Source organism: Molossus molossus, unplaced genomic scaffold, assembly GCF_014108415.1.
Source record: "Molossus molossus isolate mMolMol1 unplaced genomic scaffold, mMolMol1.p scaffold_m16_p_10, whole genome shotgun sequence".
Taxonomy (NCBI): domain Eukaryota; kingdom Metazoa; phylum Chordata; class Mammalia; order Chiroptera; family Molossidae; genus Molossus; species Molossus molossus.
The window spans coordinates 93329105-93347549 of NW_023425345.1; the positions used below are offsets into that span (position 1 = coordinate 93329105).

At 48.4% G+C, this 18445-nt stretch overlaps 1 protein-coding gene across 1 annotated transcript in view; it reads left to right on the forward strand.

Annotated features, from left to right (window-relative positions):
- B4GALNT3 (beta-1,4-N-acetyl-galactosaminyltransferase 3) overlaps nt 1–18445 on the forward strand; it is a 99400-nt gene that overhangs the window by 56742 nt on the left and 24213 nt on the right. Inside the window, exons 2-3 of the mRNA XM_036252446.1 lie at nt 16367–16470; nt 17454–17531. Of these exons, the coding sequence (XP_036108339.1) occupies nt 16367–16470; nt 17454–17531 (182 nt within the window). The remainder of the gene's footprint in view (nt 1–16366; nt 16471–17453; nt 17532–18445) is intronic.

Below are 18445 nucleotides of genomic sequence, written 5' to 3' on the forward strand. Positions count from 1 at the left end.
AGTGGCAGGGCTGGGATTCAGTTCCATGTATTTCTTGCTGGAAATTGATTCTGAACATAATACTTGATCAATCACGCACCCAGAGCCAGGCAAAGCAGCTATGTATACATACTAGATGCTCAATAAATGCAGTTAATTGCCTGCTCATGCAGCTTCCTCTTTAAAATTTCTTTTTAAAATCCTCCTTCCTACTATGAGCCATTTAGTACAACCATCAGAACTCAAATAAACTGATCCAAAAAGCCAATTCAAAATAAATAACAGACTGTGCAGTCTTTGTGAGAAAGCTGTACCTGTTTTTGTATGGTGGGGAACTCCAGGGAAACCTAGCTCAGTGCCTCAGCCCACTCAGGGGAGTATTTGCATCTTCCTGCAAACTGACTACAACAGGCTCTTTGAAAGATGGAAAACATATTCCCCTAAGACCCGGGCTTGCTAAACAGTTAATAGATTCCCAAGGGTTTTATGTATTACTAGGATACCGACCGCTATCACAGGTCATTAAATATCAAAGTTTATGCTCAGGAAGCCAAAAAATAATCTAAGTTCTCTGTGCCTCACTTGTCTTCACAAGTACTCCCGGGAGGAGAAAGTTCCAGAAACCGTTTAGGTATCACACAGGTAAAATGAGAGTCGCACAGATGAGAAATGTTGAAATATTAAGCTGTTAGCAGCACGCGGCTCCGTGGTAGTATGTCTCCCTCTTGCTTTTCATCTTTGGAGTTTTCCTGAACACTGGTTTCTTCTCTAAAGCACTCTGTCTTTTACTTTCTCCTACATTTTTTTTGGTAGGATTAGAGTAGTTTTGTCCAATTTCTGTCAGCTCATCTCTGGCTATCCCAGAGTTCCACTTTGGTTCCCACCAGACCTTGTTCATTTGCGGGTTCACTGAGGTTCTTTAAGCCAAGTCAGGCACACACGTTCAGGTTGAGTGGCTGTTGCTTCTTAGCTCAGCCTCCTTGGCAAAAAGCGAATAGAGCTGAGCTGCTCACTCAGCTTTTAATAGTGCTCATGATAATTCTAGGGAAGTTTACCTGGAACATTTTCTTTGCCGGATTAGTAACTTTCCTATTCTTGGCTTTCTGCCCCCTCTGTGTGTGGGAATTTCAAACTGCATTTGACCTAGCAGTGGCTCTGTGTTGTCCCCACTTCTGTGCATGGTGTGGGCCAGCTGTCACTCCTGTCGGGCGTGGTGGTAGAGCTGGACCAGCCTGCTGGCTCAAGGGGGAGCGTGGTGGAAGACATTGTGGAGGGCAGTGCAGGGGCCAGGGCATGGGAGAGAGGGTCTTGGAATGAACTTTCATCCTCTTGAACTACGTGTACATCTTTAACCAACATTCCTGTTAGACCAACTATGAACGGGCTAGATGGAGTTGTATAGATCAGGCCTGGCTGGTCATTTCACCAGCGAATTTAGCAAGTTGGGTGAGACTAAGAACAATAGAGATCTGTGAAACTGATCATTTAGTGTCAAATACACAATGTGACTCTTCGGCCTGGGTTTCCAGGAGAGACGAACTGTTTCAGACATTCCATTGCCTTGGTCAGACGACAAGGCCTGATTTGGGGTTCAGAAAATATGATCGCTGACACATCAAATAACCGGGTGACTTCATCGAAATTTCACTTTTGTATTTATTGCACTTTTCCCTGGAGACATAGTGCTTTGACTGTATGGGATATAAAAACCATATACTCACAAGTTTAATCAGCTGTCTTGGGAGTCAGCGTTACATTGCATTTGTGAAGGAAAGAGTAGACTGGCAGGGATTATCCTGTGGTATTGTGACCGATAGTGTCTGAGCTAAAGTAGGTGTTGTAACAATCATACCGCCGTCCAGTGAACAGATAATACCAACCAAGCTGACTACTGGTGCTCCTACTTAGCCTCTTTCCTACCGAGTCTACATCTCTCTCTATTCTCAAGTGTACTTGATTTGTTCCTTTATTTTAAAAAGCGGTTGTTAACTCAGAGAAAAGGGTACTTTTTCCTTCCATGCAGAATGTTAATGGATAGTACGGCAAAGGAGTGTTTAACGTGCTTGTGGATGCTTCCATGTATGCTGGTTGAATATTTTTTTAATAAATGTGCTTGGAGAACAAATTTTAGTAAGGAAAACAGTAACAGGTCTTTCAATGAAACAGTTCCTCAATGAACATCCGTATTTAAAGCTGTGGCTAACGGGGGCACAGAGGCAGGTGACCGCCTCTGCCTCTGGAGAGCCCAAAGCTTCCTGTGTACAACAACCCCTTCTAGAGTTAGAGCTGGTCCGGACCCTCGCTCTCAAATACCCAGAGAAACTTGCTCTCCAGGCCGGCTCTTTAGACCACGACCCTGTTTCCACAAGAGGGGCTGTGCTCAGTCCTAAGATTCCAAACAACAGAGCGCTCCGTTACCGCTCCTGGTAACCTGGGGACAACCTCACACATTAGCAGGTTCTTTATGTGGTCCCAATGGAAGCCTGAACCAGAAGAGAGGAGACCTGGGATTCAGTCCTGGTTCTGCCTCCGACTTGCTCTGTGACCTCAGACAGTGACCCCAGTGCTCCAGCCTTCGGCTGTGAAATGTACCTTGTTGGGGCTTACACGGATGCGTCTCAGGTCCCCAGACTGTGACAGTTCTTACATTTTCTGTTTTGTTTTTTTCCTAACCAAGGTTAAATGCATTAGTGGGGTATTACTTTCAAATGCTCTGACAGATGATTGTTTTGCCTCCTCTTTCCAAGAAATGTGTTTTGATCATCATCTGTCTGCATGAGTCTGTAGCTCACTTTTCCTGAGGATATTCTAAATAATCAGCTCTCCTACCTTCCACATACTCTGTCAAGTCTCTTAAGTGTTCTAGAACTAACTCCAAGTGTCTGCGTCTTTAATACTCAGCTAAATCTGCATTTTATGTGATCCTGCTTAAAAAATACAATGGCTCCTAGATAAGTCCCACTTTTGTTTTAGGAATAACAGTTATTCAGAGTCGAGCTGTTTTGGCATAGAAGCCTCAGAAAGTCCCCACAGTAAAACCACCCCACCCTCCACCTATTCTTCTAATGGAGCTGCAGGAATCTCGCCCTCGAAACAAGCCCCACCCTTTCGCTATCAAAGGGACACCTGACCCAAGCGAAGGCCGCCCAGACTGAATTCTGAGCAGGGACACACAGAGGTGTTTGGAACTGAGTCATTGGCTGGCTGCTGAGATTCCAATCACTGACCTGGCTCTTGGCCTCTCTGGGGCCTGGTGGTGAGCTTCTCTCTTTGATTCTGTGAGCTACTCTAGTCTTGCTCAAAATTACCTTCTGCCTAAATTAGGAAGGAAGATGGGTAGGGAGGAAGGGAGGGAGGGAAAGAGAAAGGAGGGCAGACCCATGATGCTAACTGCAACAAACTCTAGTGAAGGACCTGTTTTTCTAGTTCTGTTTTTTAGTTCCCAGCCTGTCACTGACTGACACAATTATTCTACACATTATGCAGCTTGCAACACATGCCGGAGTTCCAGAGGACCAGAATGGTCTGTTATGTTTGGTGAGATGATGCCACTGTCCCATGTTGATGTAGCTGCAATGTCAGATTGCACTAAAAGGTTCGAAATGCTTACTCTGATTTCTGTACCTATCTCACTGAGGACAGGTAACCAACAATTCAGGCAGCAGTATCAGCACTGAGGTGGAGTTTCTAGGGGCCCAGGTAACTTAAACCTCTCTCCGAAGCTGGGATGTGTGGAAATTTTGACTAGGGCATCACTATCCCTGGGAAAAGCCCTACCCTGGGCCCACTCAGAAGTTCTATTCCTCCATTCGTGTTTGCTGGGATTGCTCCAGCTTGATCCAACCCAGTCAACACTCCTCCTCCTCCTCCCTGCTTTCCCCCAGACTTCCTGCATCCTCAAACACGTGGTTTGCCACCATGTCTGGCCCTGCGCTGGCCCGCCTTGGCCTTCAGCTCCCGCTTTTATCTCTGGAAGAATGGATCGAGTTTAGCAGTTTAGAGGAGAGTGCCCTACTAAAAGAAGGGGAAGCAGGGACACGAACAGATACTTGTGCGTACTCATGTGGGTAGGAGCATTATGTACAATAGCCAAAAGGCGGAGACAACCCCAGGGTCTATTGATGGGTGAATGGATAAATCTAATGTGGTCTATCCATATAGTGGAATATGATTGAGCCTTAAAAAGGAAGGGAATTCTGATATATGCTACCACATAGATAAAACTTGAGGATATTATGCTATGAAATAAGCCAGACACAAAGGCCAAATATCGTATGGTTCTACTTATGTCTAGCAGAGTTAAATGCATAGAGACAGTGTAGAATGGTGGTTGCCCAGGCCTCAGGGGAGAGAGGAATGAGGAGTTAGTAGTTAATGGGTATAAAGTTTCAGTTTGTCCTGGAGATGGATGGTGGTGATGGTTGCTTAACAATGTGAATGTACTTATGCCAATGAGCTATACATTTAAAAATGGTAGAGATGGCAAATTTATGTTTATTATATTTTAGTGCACACACACACACACAGACACATTCATCTAGAAATTAAGTTTTTAAATTGACTTTAGAGAGAGAGAGGAAGAGAGAAACAATTTGTTGTTCCACTTATTTATGCATTCATTGGTTGATTCTTGTATGTGCCCTGACCAGGGATCAAACCTGCAACCTTGGCATATTGGGACGACACTTTAACCAACTGAGCTACCCAGCCAGGGCTAGAAATTAAAATTTAAAAAAGAGAGCAAGAGTTCTTTAAAGAAAGAGCTTACTGCCCGGCTGGTGTGGCTCAGCGGGTTGAGCGTTGTCCCATGGACCGAGAGGTTCCAGTTTGATTCCCAGTTGGGTCACATGCCCGAGTTCTGGGCTCGATCCCCAGTAGGGGGTGTGCAGGAGGCAGTCGATCAATGTTTCTCTCTCACATCGATGTTTCTATCTCTCCTGTCCTCTCTCTCTAAAAAAATAAAAATAATTTTTTTTTTTTTTAAATAACTCCCTTAGAGAGAGGCACCTTTGGGTTGTGACTTTGACATCTGTGCCATTGCGAATGCCACAGGGTGCTGAGGACAGCCTTCAGCTGGTTAACTTTTCAGACTATTAGGACCAGTGTCTGTCATTCATTCAGTCTCTGGCCAGAAGACACCAAATCAGTTCTATGATGATAGATACATCAGGCCCCTCCTGGAACTCTCCTTGTCATTCATTCATTCATTCATTCATTCACTCACTCCACATGCACCAAGTGCCTGATTTATACAATGGAAATATAAAATCAGGCCCAGGTAATTTAACCCTTCTCTGAAGCTGGGATGTGTTGCAGCTGCTCATTTCAACTGATTTATACAGTGGGAGTGTATTAACAAACAGGATCTAATTCCTGCCAGCACAGTGCCAATTTTCAACTTCTGCTTAGATTGGGGTCCATCAGAGTCCTCCCCAGACATCCCCGCCCTGTAGCCCACTTAATTCCAGTAGCCGCAGGTGAGCATGGTGCTGTGATGCACTGAGCCTTGAGCCAAGAATCAAAGACCTAGGCTCTAGCCTGACCTTAACACTGGCTTCCTGGGACATTAGACAAGTCCATTAACTTATCTGTGGTCTTTGTGTCCCCATCAGCAAAACAGAAATAACTCATGGGATTGGGATAAAAAGGAGAATTGAGACTGCCCTGGCCAAGTAGTTCAGTTGGTTGGCACGTCATCCTGATACACCAAGGTTGTGGGTCTGAACTCTGGTCAGGGCACATAATCAGCCAGTGAATGCATGGATAAGTGGACCAACAGATTGATGTTTCTCTCTCTCCCTCCCTCTCTCTAAGGAAAAAAAAATCAATTAAAAAGAAGAAAAAGCCCTAGCCAGTTTTCCCAGTGGTTAGAGCGTCGGCCCTCGGACCAAAGGGTTGTGGGTTCGATTCCTGGTCAAGGGCACATTCCTGGGTTGCCGGTTCGATCCCCAGCCCCAGTCGGGGTCGTGCAGGAAGCAACCAATTGATGTGTCTCTCTCACATCAATGTCTCTCTCTTTCTCTCTCTCTCCCCGTCCCTATTTTCCTCCCTCCCACTCTTCTAAAAATCAATGGCAAAATATCTTCAGATGAGGATAAACCAAAAAACAAGAAAAAAAAAATGAGGCCAAGAATATGAAAGAACTCTGATATAAAAACAGGTGGATGAATCGTGGTGGGGTGTTTGACTCAGGGATGGGGGCTAACATACAGCTTAGGCCCCTCCCCTCCCCTTAGTGTGGTCTAACCCTTGAGGTTCCATTGAAATGGTATTTTGTGGGGAGGAAGAAAGCAGAGCCCCCAAACCCCATGCCTTTCCTGTCCCACTCATTGCCTCTCCTTCCCGAGAGCAAGTTACAACAACCTCGGCTTGGCTTCGGCAAGTCACCTTTATCAGACCTCACAAATCTGCTGGCAGCCCTTCAGAGCAGACAGTGGATCTTACTTGTTTTCAAGCCTGATGCCGAAAAGAGAAGGGCTCAATAAGATGCTTAAAAGAGCGCGTTGTTCTGAGAGGAGATACGGGGCGAGAGGGCTGGGAGGGAGGCTGTGGCTCCTGGCTTCTGGCCCCAGACCGGCCCTGTGTTGCCCTAGAAAACTTGCTTGGCCTCACAGTCCCTAGTTATTCCTGAGTTCCTTGTTGTTGTTTTTCCCCAACAAACAAATGGGTCTCTGTAAGATACTTATTAAGACATTTTTAAAAAAATGAGTCAAGTAAACTGGGTTTGAAAATGTTCAGCTCTGCTATCTAGAGGTAGTGAGGTCTTGGGCAGATAGGTACCCTCCTGATTGCCCAGGGCCTCCGTTTGCTGTGTAAAATGGGAGTAATGTCATCACCCACCTGAAAGGCTTGTTAAGGAAGATTAAATGTGATAATGCATGTGAGGTGCTTAGCATGCTGACTGGCCCGGGCTCATGCGTGTGTTAGCTGCTGTGGTTATCCCCTGCTAAATGAATATGGTGCTAACCTGTGAGTGGGTTAAGTGTTCAAGTAGGAGGAGTGCTTTGTCAAGTGGTGTTCTCTGCCTAAGTCCCTTTTGGCATTTTACTGTGGTCACTCCACAGCCTTCACAGTGACCATAGTTATTGTCAGATATGTCCCATGTCTCCCCTCCTGTGTCAGTACGGGCTAGGGGATGCTCTCTTTTCTCTTTTTTTAAAGCCACATTCCCCAACCTTTGTCCTTTATCCCTTTTGGTCTTTTTTCTGGTCTTTGGATTTTTTCCTTCTAATTCCTATTCTTCCCTTCTATGACACCCTCTTGTCTCTGAATGTCCTCCAAGAAGTGTAACTATGGAAACTGCCCCTTTCCCTCAAGTTGGGGTAGAACCACCTCCACTAGCTGGGAAGGAGAGTTCCTGGGGTCTGGGCCACCATGGCTCCCCCTTCCACCTGGAAAGCACACTGGCTTTTGACTAGCGACTAGCCTGTTGTCCCACCATGGCTCCAACCTCTCGTGGCGGCGTCAGATCTTCAGGCAAGTCCTGCTGAAATACTCCATTGCCCTCTTAAAGAATCAGGGTTTTGCTCTGTGTTGCTTCTCCTGAACTCTTTGGAATTTTTTTTTTTTTAATCCTCACCCGAGGACATTTTTCCATTTTTTGTTCAGATAGAGTGGGAGGGAGAGAGAGGATGAGAGAGAGAGAGAGAGAGAGAGAGAGAGAGAGAGAGAGAGAAACATCGATGTGAAAGGAACACATCGAGTGGCTGCCACCCACACGACCAACCAGGGCCGGGGACAAACTGCAACCGAGGTACGTGCCCTTAGCGGGAACTGAACCTGGGTCTCTCTAGACCGCAGGCCGACGCTCTAACCGCTGAGCCAAACCGGCCAGGGCTCTCCTGAACTCTTTGGGACCCTGCAGACCAGTTTTCTTATCCCAGAAAATGTTTGCCGAGCATTGTGCCTGGGTCCCTGCAAGTCTGGAAGGTCATCGAGCGACAGCATATCGTTAGCCCCGCTGTCCAGTAGGCGCCCGCCTGTTACATAAAGCAGAACGGGCGAGTGGGCAAGGGCATGAGTGCCACAGCAGAGTATGAGTCCGCAGATGTGTTGGTCCCTTCATTTACCAGACATCTGCCCTAAGTGCTCCTCGGAGTGGAGGGAGCTACACATCTGTTTGTGCCTCTATCACAGCAGTTGGCACAGTACTGAGTATACAACAGGTGCTCAGTAAATGCCAGGTGGTTGATTGATTTATTTGTTTTTCCTCAACCTGCTGAGTGCTTACTCTTGACCACCACTAAAATCCCTCTTTGAAAGACTCCAGGAAGGGGAAGGATCAGCCCACATCTTCCTCCAAAGCTTGCCTGTGTCCCAGTCTAGTGGGTTGAGAGGGATCCTAAAAACACCGGAGTGGTCCTTGGCTAGGTCAGCCAGAGGATTAAAGCATCTTTCAGTGGGCTTGGGCCTGTTTTAGAAATCCCAGACCCTTTATCTCTAGGTTTTTCTGAAGCCATCCCATTTCTTCAGGGGTCTTCAGTCAAAATTGCCACCCTGGACAGTTTGGCTCAGCAGTCAGAGCGTCTGCCCTCAGTCCGAAGGGTCTCGGGTTTGATTCCCGGTCAAGGGCACTTACCTGGGTTGCAAGTTCAATCCCCAGCCCCCAGTCAGGGTTGTTCGGAAGGCAGCAGCCAATCACTGTGTCTCTCTCACATCGATGTTTCTCTCTCTCCCTCCTTCTCTGCCACTGTATCTAAAAATCAATGGAAAAATATCCTCAGGTGAGGATTAACAACAACAAAACTGCCCTTGGATAGAACTGTGTTTGCTGCTGTAATTGTTCTGTCACTGACTAGTAAACGGGGCCTTAGATGTTGTGGGGTTTGCTTTTTGTGATGATGATGATGATGATGATGGTGCTGATGACATATGCTGGAGGTGCCTCGGGGCCCGGCCAACATTTCTGGGGCCTCTACTGATCAAATCCTTGGCTTGGGGAATGGAAAGTTACTGAGCGGGGCTGTGTCCAGACAGACCCCAGGTCCCAGAGCAGCTGCAGCAGACTAGACAGGGCATTTGCTCACGAGCTCCTCTCCTCACCTACCCCTTTCAAGGTTTGTACTAGAACCTGGATGTTTGGATGAGCAGGAAACACTGCCAGCAGGGCCGGGACACAAGCATATCCCTGGCAGAGCTCTGATGCCCTCTGGGGCCCCATGAGGAGGCATTCATCGGGCACCAGGTACAGTCTCTTGCATTTGCTGACAAGCCCCGACCTGCCGGCAGTCACCACCATCACCGCAGCGCACGCTGGCTTGGCAGGGAGCTGGGCAGCAGCCGGCTGTTCTAGTTCCTGAGCCCGGCTCTGAGCAGCCCCAGCTTGGGGAGGGGGAGGTTGTGGGGCAAGAGGCTCATCAGGGCCCCACCCATCTCTGTCTACTCATCAAAGAGGACTTAGGGAGACATCAGAATTCCACCTCTCTCCTGCTGCCCCCTCCCCGCCCCTCAACACCTGTGCTGTGTGGGAGAGCGAGGTGGTGCTGACCCAGCCACTGAGAATCCTGGCCAGCCCCTGTCCACAGACACAGCCGGATTGTTTCCCTAAGGTTGGGAGGAAGGGGTGCAGAAACCAGGACCAGGGCAGCAGGTCTATGCTCAGATGTTTCATGTCCAATTTTCTAGCTGTTTTGGGATATTCGGGTCTCCGTACTCCCTCTTGCTTTTCTTTGGCTTTTCAGAGCGTGTTAGTGGCCAAGTTGGAGCAGTCCGGAGTGTGTGTGTGGAAGCTGTGGGTGGGTGAGTGGGAGGCAGTTGGGAAGGGGTGACTGGTGACTAAATGATACCTGACACAGGTGGTAACAACAGTAGAGGTGGACAAAAATGCTCAAGCACATCCAGTAGAGAGTGATGGGACTAAGGTCACAGGCTTTTGTCCTGGGTTCACATACATTGGCCTCTGTCACTTAGTACCATTGTGACTTTCAACAAGATTTTTACCTCTCAGCCTGGTTTTCCTGAAGGGTTGTTGTATTAAATAAAATAGTCTACCTTTGATTTAATATAAATATAAGTGTACATATGTGTGACATGTAAAATGTTAACTATTACGCTTACAGTAGTAGTACTTTCTCTTGCATCAAGTTCCCTGGGGTGTTGTGGGCTGGAAAGGAAAGGTTATGCCACACAGCCATGGAGCTTTGGGTTTGCCTCAGAGACTCCCTCCCAGGCGACGGTCCCTGGCTTCCTCCCTGGCTGTCTGTGCCACCTCAGGTTTCTGGCGGGGTCCAGGCCCTGCTGTTTTCTAGCCACAGTGGCTTTGTTCTGCTGAGCCTGTGTGACCGGCTCTCACAGTCCCTGCTTTTTTCTGTCCTGGGACTCAGTGCTGGTTCCTGGCAGTTGTGGAACTGTGGCCTGGGTGTCACGACCTCCTGTTCCCTGGACAACCTTCTGTTCTCTAGAAGGTCAAGGGCTCCATCTCTGTTCAGGTCCTCTGGGTTTCATCACCTTTTCTCTGTTCCTGTGCTGGGCTTCTTAGCACATTGTCTGCATTCACCTGGATGTTTGGTCCTTTACACCTGTAGAGCCTGTGGGGCCAGTTCTACGAGGCTCCTCCTTCAACCCCACGTTCCCATGGCCCTGGCAGGGTCAGTCCTCCCCTTCTTGCAGAGTTTTATCTCAGGAGCCCTGCCCCAAGACTGGAGGTAGAGCTTCAGAAATACTGTTTCCATGGCCTCTGCCTCTGGATGCTTCAGGCATTGACTTTCAGGCATTACTCTTGACTCTGCACCCTAGGTTCCCCGTCTTAGTACATGGCAGCTCCAGCTGTCCAGCTGCCCAGATCACAAATCTTTGAGTCATTCTCGATTCCTCTCCCCATATCCAATGCGTCAGCAAGTCCTGTCAGCTACGCTTTCAAGATCCAAACTCTGCCCGGGCAGCAAGAGGCTTCCTTTCTTCCTGGTCTGAACGTCCCGGTTGATCACATAACAAATCAACTAGAGAATCGAACCAGAGGTCAGGAGGAATGAATGCCGGGTTCGGATCTGCAACACCGTGACTAATAATAAAATGATAAATTGCAGTGCATGAAGTGCTTTTCATGTTCCAGGCACTAAGTCCTTTACATGGGTTATCTTATTCACTCTGTGACCTTGGGCTGATGACTTCACCTCTCTGTTTCTTCACCTCTAAAATGGAGATGACAACAGTTTACAGGGAGGCTGTGAAGATGCAGTGAATTAATGTCTGGGAGAGCCTCTGAAAAAAAGCATCAAGACACATGGATGTCATATTTCCCCCAAAGACCCAACACGATCATCTTCAGGCCTTTGAAGAGTCCACATTACACAGAGGACGGGTGTTGGCAAAGTTCCGGCTGATGGTGAATTTGATAGCCCAGCTTTGTGAGGGCAGAATGTGAGGCCCAGGGTGGTGCTTGATCTGTCACCTGAGATCAGGGTGTCTGTCTCCTGGCACGAATGTGACACCTGTTGCAGGAGAAACAGGCCCTGGCAGCTGGCACTCTGGGAGGAGAGGTCTGGCCAGGAGCAGGAGGAGTTCACTTACTAGAGGGCAAGTGACAAGCGTCAGTAGTTAAATCAGCACATTCTTTGGCTCCATGTTCCCCAAGGGGGCTAAGCAATGCCTGGGTGTCCACTGGCTGGGTTAGCACAGGGGAAAAGGCAGGGGAAAGGGCATTGCCAAGTGCCCATTCATTGTCTCACGTGTGACATGCACTTGGTGAGTACTGAGTGTGTGTGGGGGGGTGGATGTGGGCTGGGGGAACAGAAAGCAGTACCCGTGAAACACAGGACGTGATGTTTTGCTCTACTACTGAATCACTGCTGGCCCCAGTTCTGCTTACCTCTCTGCTCGGTAAGCACACGGAGAAGAGAGTGGAAGAGCTCCTGGCCGTTTACAAACGGGCTGGAACTCACAGCTTCCAACTCCCGAGTCCTAAAGTCAGAAATCATTAGGGGAGAGGATCCTTACGGAGCATTTACTGTGTGAGTCAGACACCACACTCGGTCTGACATGCAGGTGGTTTTATCCCCACCGTCCAGATGAAGAAACCAAGGCCAGAGTGGTGAAGTTACTTGTTCGAGTAGTCACTGTTTCTAAGTGGGGGGTGAACAACTCAACCTTTCTGACTCCAAAGCGACGCTTGTCTTTCTACTGTACTGTGAAGTTCGCAAAAGGGAATTTCCTACTCTTTCAATTTCTAAAGGCTGGGCTGTTGAATTCCAGGTGTTTCAAAGCCACCTGGACTCACCTGTGACCCAGGGGTAGGACATGGTTAGGTTTAACCCTAGTGATCCCCGTTCCCCCCACAGTCGGTTTGTCCTTGTTCACTGAGAGAGCCATCTCTTACCTTCTTTTTTTTTTCATCATCACCCGAGGACATTTTTTCCATTTTTTGTTCAGATAGGGTGGGAGAAAGACAGAGGAAGAGAGAGAGAGAGAGAAACATCGATGTGAAAGGGACACATCGAGTGGCTGCCACCCACATAACCAACCAGGGCCGGGGACAAACTGCAACCGAGGTACATGCCCTTAGCGGGAACCAAACCTGGGTCTCTCTGGACCGCAGGTCGACACTCTAACCACTGAGCCAAACCGGCCAGGGCTTCTTACCTTCTTTTAAAGAGAAATACAGCTCGGCTGGTGTGGCTCAGTGGTTGAGCATCGACCCATGCACCAAGAGGTCGCTGGTTCAATTCCCAGTTAGGGCACATGCCCGGGTTGTGGGCCTGATCCCCAGTGGGGGGCATGCAGGAGGCAGCCAGTTGATGTTCTCAATCATCGATGTTTCTATCTCTCTCTCCTTCTCTCTTCTTCTCTCTCTAAAATCAATAAAATAAAATAAAAAAATTAAGCCCTGGCCGGTTCGGGTCAGCAGTTAGAGCGTCGGCCTGCGGTCCAGAGAGACCCGGGTTCGGTTCCCACTAAGGGTGTTTATCTCGGTTGCAGTTTGTCCCCGGCCCTGGTTGGCCGTTCAGGTGGCAGCCACTTGATGTGTCCCTTTCCCACTCTATCTGAACAAAAAATGGAAAAAAATGTCCTCGGGTGAGGATTAAAAAAAAGTAAATAAAATAAAGAGAAATACAGCTGGGCCCTGGCTGGTTTTGCTTAGTGGTTAGAGCGTCAACCCACAGACCATTGAGTCACAGGTTTGATTCTGGTCAAGGGCACGTATCTCGCTTGCGGTTAGGTCCCCGGCCCTGGTTGGGGTTGTGTAGGAGGCAACCAGTCGATGTGTCTCTCTCACATCGATGTTTTTCTCTCTTTCCCTCTCTCTCTCTTCCTCCTTCCTACTCTATCTGAAGATAAAATGGGAAAAATATCTTTGGGTGAGGATAAAAAAAAAAAAAGAGAGAATACAGCTGGGCCCAGCTGGTATGGCTCAGTGGTTGAGCATTGACCCATGCACCAAGAGGTTGCTGATTTGACTCCCAGTCAGGGCATGTGCCCAGGTTGCGGGCTCTATCCCCAGTGGGGGCAGCCGATTGATGTTTCTCTCTCATTAATGTTTTTATCTCTCTCCCCTCTCTCTTCCTCTCTCTCTAAAAATCAATTTAAAAAACATATAAAGAGAAATAGAGCTGGACACTAGTTAAAGGTGATAAAGACAGATTTTGTTCGGTTATCACAATGCGGGAGAGAGACTTCAATGTAGAACTGAGTTCAGTTCTGAGCACAGCAAAGACACTGGGGATCCATAGCCAAGAAGCAGTTAGTGGGTCAGTGCATGAACAGTTACTAAGAGGAGACATCAAGGGTATGGGGATTCTTGCTAAAAACTGGGCTAGGCAGGCCCAGGACAGGGTGCAAGGACGAGGCCTCGTCTGCAGGGGGGCTCAGAGGAGCCTGCAAAGGGGTGGTGAAGGAGAGGGGCTTTGTCAGTCACCAGCAAACGCCAGGAGAGAACACGCTGAAGACCCACAGTGGTCGTTCATTGACCTGAGGGTAACTTGTCTCACTTTGGTGTGACTTTCAAGAGTCCAAAGAATTTGACTGGAATGTATGAGAAAGCATGTGCATCTGAGACATACTTTAACTCCCACTGATGAGGCAAAAAGCATTTTTATTATTATTTCCTCACAACTTTGTCTGAAATAGATGGTTTTTTAGTCATAAGTGCAAAGTCAAGGAAGAGAGGACCCAGTCACTCAGAAGCAGAAACAAGCAGGGCCTGCCCTCCCCGGCCCACAGTGTGACTTTTCCACCCAGTCGCCTGAACCCTCAACCAGTGGCCAGCAGCTCCTAGGGCTCGGGACGGGATGGGGCTCTTATGTTAGACGTGGCTGAGTGGGGGTTAGCAGATGAAAAACAGCTCTTTCCTGAGCTCATCCAGCAGTCCAGGGTGTCAGTCTGGGGCATTTGTTCTCTTTCTGCCTCACCCCCACAGCCTCACCTCACTTTACTGGCCCCAGAATCCTGCTTCCCCAGAACACCCCCCTGCATTAACTAATCTGACCTGTTGTTTCTGACCGCCAGCTGGCCAGCCATGGAAACAGGAGAGACCTTGATGGCAGAGGGATAAACCTGCCGAAGTCCTGATAAACATGACACGAGCAGAGGTTTGATGTCTGTGCGGAAACCCAGAGGCACAGATGCCCAGCTGAGGCCCCTGGGCCAGAAATGCCCACAGCAGCGAGTGTAGGCAGAATGAGAAAATGCTGGCTTGGAAGACAGAGAGGCTCTCTGTTCTGAACCTGGCTTTGAAACAGCTAACTAACTCTGTGACGTTAAACTCTGAGCTTCTCTTTCCCCATCTGTAAAATGGGAGTAATCAGACCTGGCCTATTTCATAGATTCTTGTAAGGCTCGGTGAGAGCATGCCTGTGAGGTGCTTAGGAAACACTGAAGGGCCACACAAAATTGTGTAAGAAAAGCACCCCCACACTCCATAGTCTACGTCCTCCTAGAGTCAACTACATAAACACTCATGCAAAACATTGGTGTCCGGTGTGGCTCAGCTGGGCATCGTCCCATGCACCAAGAGGTCGCTGGTTCGATTCCCTGTCAGGGCACATACCCAGGTTGTGGGCTTTATTCCTGGTGAGGGGCGTGCAGGAGGCAGCCGATTGATGTTTCTGTCTTTCTCTCTCCCTCTCCTTTCCTCTCTGTCTAAAAAAATCAATAAAAACCTATTACAAAAAACATTGATGTCCACCTTCTGTGGGCCCATATTTGTGGGTTGTGCTATTTCCTTTGTGTCTGGTTGGCTGTCTGTGTCTGTCCTGGTGCCTGCACAGGGGTTCCTGTGACACTTCTGCTTTCAGCCAGCTGTTGGCTCCCAGGGATCAGAGATGTTAGTCTAACTCCTGCGGGCAGTGCCGACTGTGCTATCATGGGAGTGTCTCCATGGCGCTGTGGCAGAAAAAGCAGCAGCTCATTGAAAATCCATCTGAACACTCGGGCTCCAGTCTTAGCCTTGTCACTGTTTGCTAAGTGGGCATTTGACCAGCCAGGGTCCTAGTTTCTCATATTAAAATGACTAGATGATCTTGGAAGCCTGCCAGACCTTGATAGTCTATGGTTCCACTCATGGCTAACAGGGGTCTGGTTCCACATATTCAAAGTCTAACAGCCATGTCCAAGCCGTTTCCTTGACGTGTAGGTAGCTCTGACCCCAGTGAAGAGCGCAACTGCTGACTTCTGATCCCCCACCCTCACCCCAGTGCAGCGCCTTGCGTCTTTGCTTGGTTGTGAATGCATGCATGTACCCCAGCAGTTTCCTGTACCCCTCACTTTCCTCAGTTTGCCTTCCCAGACGTGTGTAAGCCACCCGTCCCAGAGCGGTCAGGGTGCAGGCACCCGTCGCGCACAGCCTCCCGATCAATCCAGGAATATCTAGGCCTCAAATCTGATGAGTTTGTTTGACACACACCAAGTCCCAGGCCCACCCTTTCCTGCCTCCCCCAGCTCTGGTTCTATCCAGCAACCCAGGGATTAAAGTAGTACCCTTGGGTGGGGATGGGGGGGTGGCTTCCCAACTAGATATCACACTCTTTTCTGGGCTCGCAGGAAAGAGATTGAGCAGGAAAGGGAGCTTGTGCAAGGGAAGCTTAGTTCCACTGCCCATCACTACCATTTTCCCACAGCAGCTTCTGGGAGAAATCCGCTTCCATGGCAACTGGGGAAGAAGCAGCCTGTCCCGGGTTACAAGGGGGAGGACAGTGCTCCGCTTGCACCTGGCCTGGCTCCTGTCATTTGTGGAAGACAGCAAATCAAATGGGATGTTAGCTCATTTCCTCTCTCTTGCCCAACTGACCGTGGCCAGGGTTGTAATGTTCCCCAACACCACCACTCACCCTTCATACCCACCGTATGAAGAGGGTTGAGGAACAGCAGAAGGAAAGATGATTCCCCCTAAATCTGATGGATTTATGAGGTCTCCAGGTGATGCTGACCTTGTTCCTCTCTTCTTTCCTTTCCATAGGGTATGGCAGCTGGAAAGAACTGGCCAAGGCTCTGGCCAACAGGAACATTCCAGCTGTGGATCCAAATCTTCAGTTCTACCATCCCCAGAGGCTGGGCCTCCAGGTATGTGGCAGGGCCAGTCGGTTCCCCTGGGGCCTCGCTGCCCCTGCTCTTAGAGCCTGAAGGAAACCTGCTTTTCGGTGGTAAGAGAGGCAGAGGAGGAAGAGTCCCTGGGATGGCAGCCTGGCATCAGAGGATTTCCTGGTGGGGCGGGCAGAGATGTGCATTGCATAGTTCAAGATGCCGTTGTCTGACCCTCCGGGTTTGGGGCTCGCTCTCCAGAAGCAACAGAGGGCTTGAGGTGGGACCAGCATGCCCTGCCTCTTGGAAGCATGAAGACTGGGCTGGTACTTTAGTTATGATCCCAGATCCTTGCTTCTAAGAGTCAGAGGTGATGTGATAGACAGACCCCACCCCCACACACCTTGCAAATAGTTGGGGGATAGATTTGTAATAGAGCATTTTTCCCGTAGTGTTTCTTGGACCAAGGGTCCCTAGTGAGGCAGGAGCAGTGGCGGGGGTGGGGGTGGGGGAGAGGCGATTAGGGGAATTGCCATTCAATTTAGCCTGGAGCCCTGAGGTTGAGCCTAGAACAGATATGGATCCCTAAGAATGGACCAGAACCAAACCGAACCTGTGGACTTGCACAGTAGGGAATGTTGGGTTGTCCCCAAGGGGCTCCCAGTTGTTAGAACAAATGAGTGACAAATCTGGGCAGAGTCCTGGGGGGATTTAAGGAAGGGGAGGCAAGGTCCTTGCCCTCTGAAGAGCCTGATCTAATTAGAAAAAAGTTTTTTTCCATATGGGAGAACTAAAAAAAAATGCAGAAAAGTAAAAGAACCTCGGTAGTATATGTTGATGAAACTGCGAGGATGTATTCCTGAGGGATACAGTGTAAATGATAATAGTGTCCCTCAAGTGGATAAACTTCTTGGAGTCAGGGCTGTGTCTCCTGACCCCCACTTCCCTGAGGCATTTTCAAGGGGCCCTGAATCCTGTTCTCACCCTAATGCTCCCACCAAGTTCATTCTTCACTCTTCTGCCAGGACCAAGACTTTGAGCCAGGCGGGGGCAGCAACAGGAGCTACCTGAAGTGGAATAAGGTTGTCCCCTGGCTCTCAGAGGTAAGGGACTCTGCTATCCCTCTTCTGCTATCCTTGTTCTGTGTAAAAGCTAAAATATAGCTTTTACAGGTAACTCCAGAGACCCCAGAAAAATTTTTTCCAGTGGTTATTGTTAAAATTTTTTACCTAATTTGGGAAAGAAAAAAATAAAGGTTCCAGGCTCATTTGATTTTCTTCCTTTAGAGAAGCAGAGATAACATTTGCTATGGGCCTACCATGTGCCAGGCGTTGTGTGCCATCTCATATCAGCTTTGGGGCCTGGAGGAGAGAATCACTATCCTTATAGGCGAGAAAGATAAGGCTCAGTCAGGGAAGCCAAGTCCACGCCCGTCCCCCATCTTAACGATGGGCTCTCCAAACTGTCTTTCTTCAACCATTAAGTCCCATAAGATATTCCAGGAAGAGAGGAGTCCATTGTTAAACTAGGTTTAAAAGCTATATATTGCATCCACTTCTTGGAAATACACATCAGCACATGGAACTTTCTGAGAAGTTCCGCAGTAATCTGTTTAACTTGGTTTAGCTCAGCATGTACCAAACTCATTTGCCTCCTGAATTGCTTTTTCCATAAAACATCTATTAATAGTCTATGAAACCAGTGCTTTAAGGAACATACACTATGCAAACAGTGTTTTAAGGAACATACACTTAGAAAAATTTTATAGGAAGCAGTTAAACTTGTGAATAAAAGTTGTCGCAGCCAGTCGTGCTACCTTTTCTTTATATAGCACTTGACAGATGCTTTCTCTTTTGGTCAGAAACTGAAGCTCAGGGAGGTTAATTAACATGCTTGATTTCCTTGAGTAAATGCTTATGCCAAGACTCCTTAGCACCATGGTGCTTTGGGGTGAACATTTTAGATTTGAGTTTCATATTTTACAACTGGTCCACAACCCAGTGTCTCTTAGTCCCAA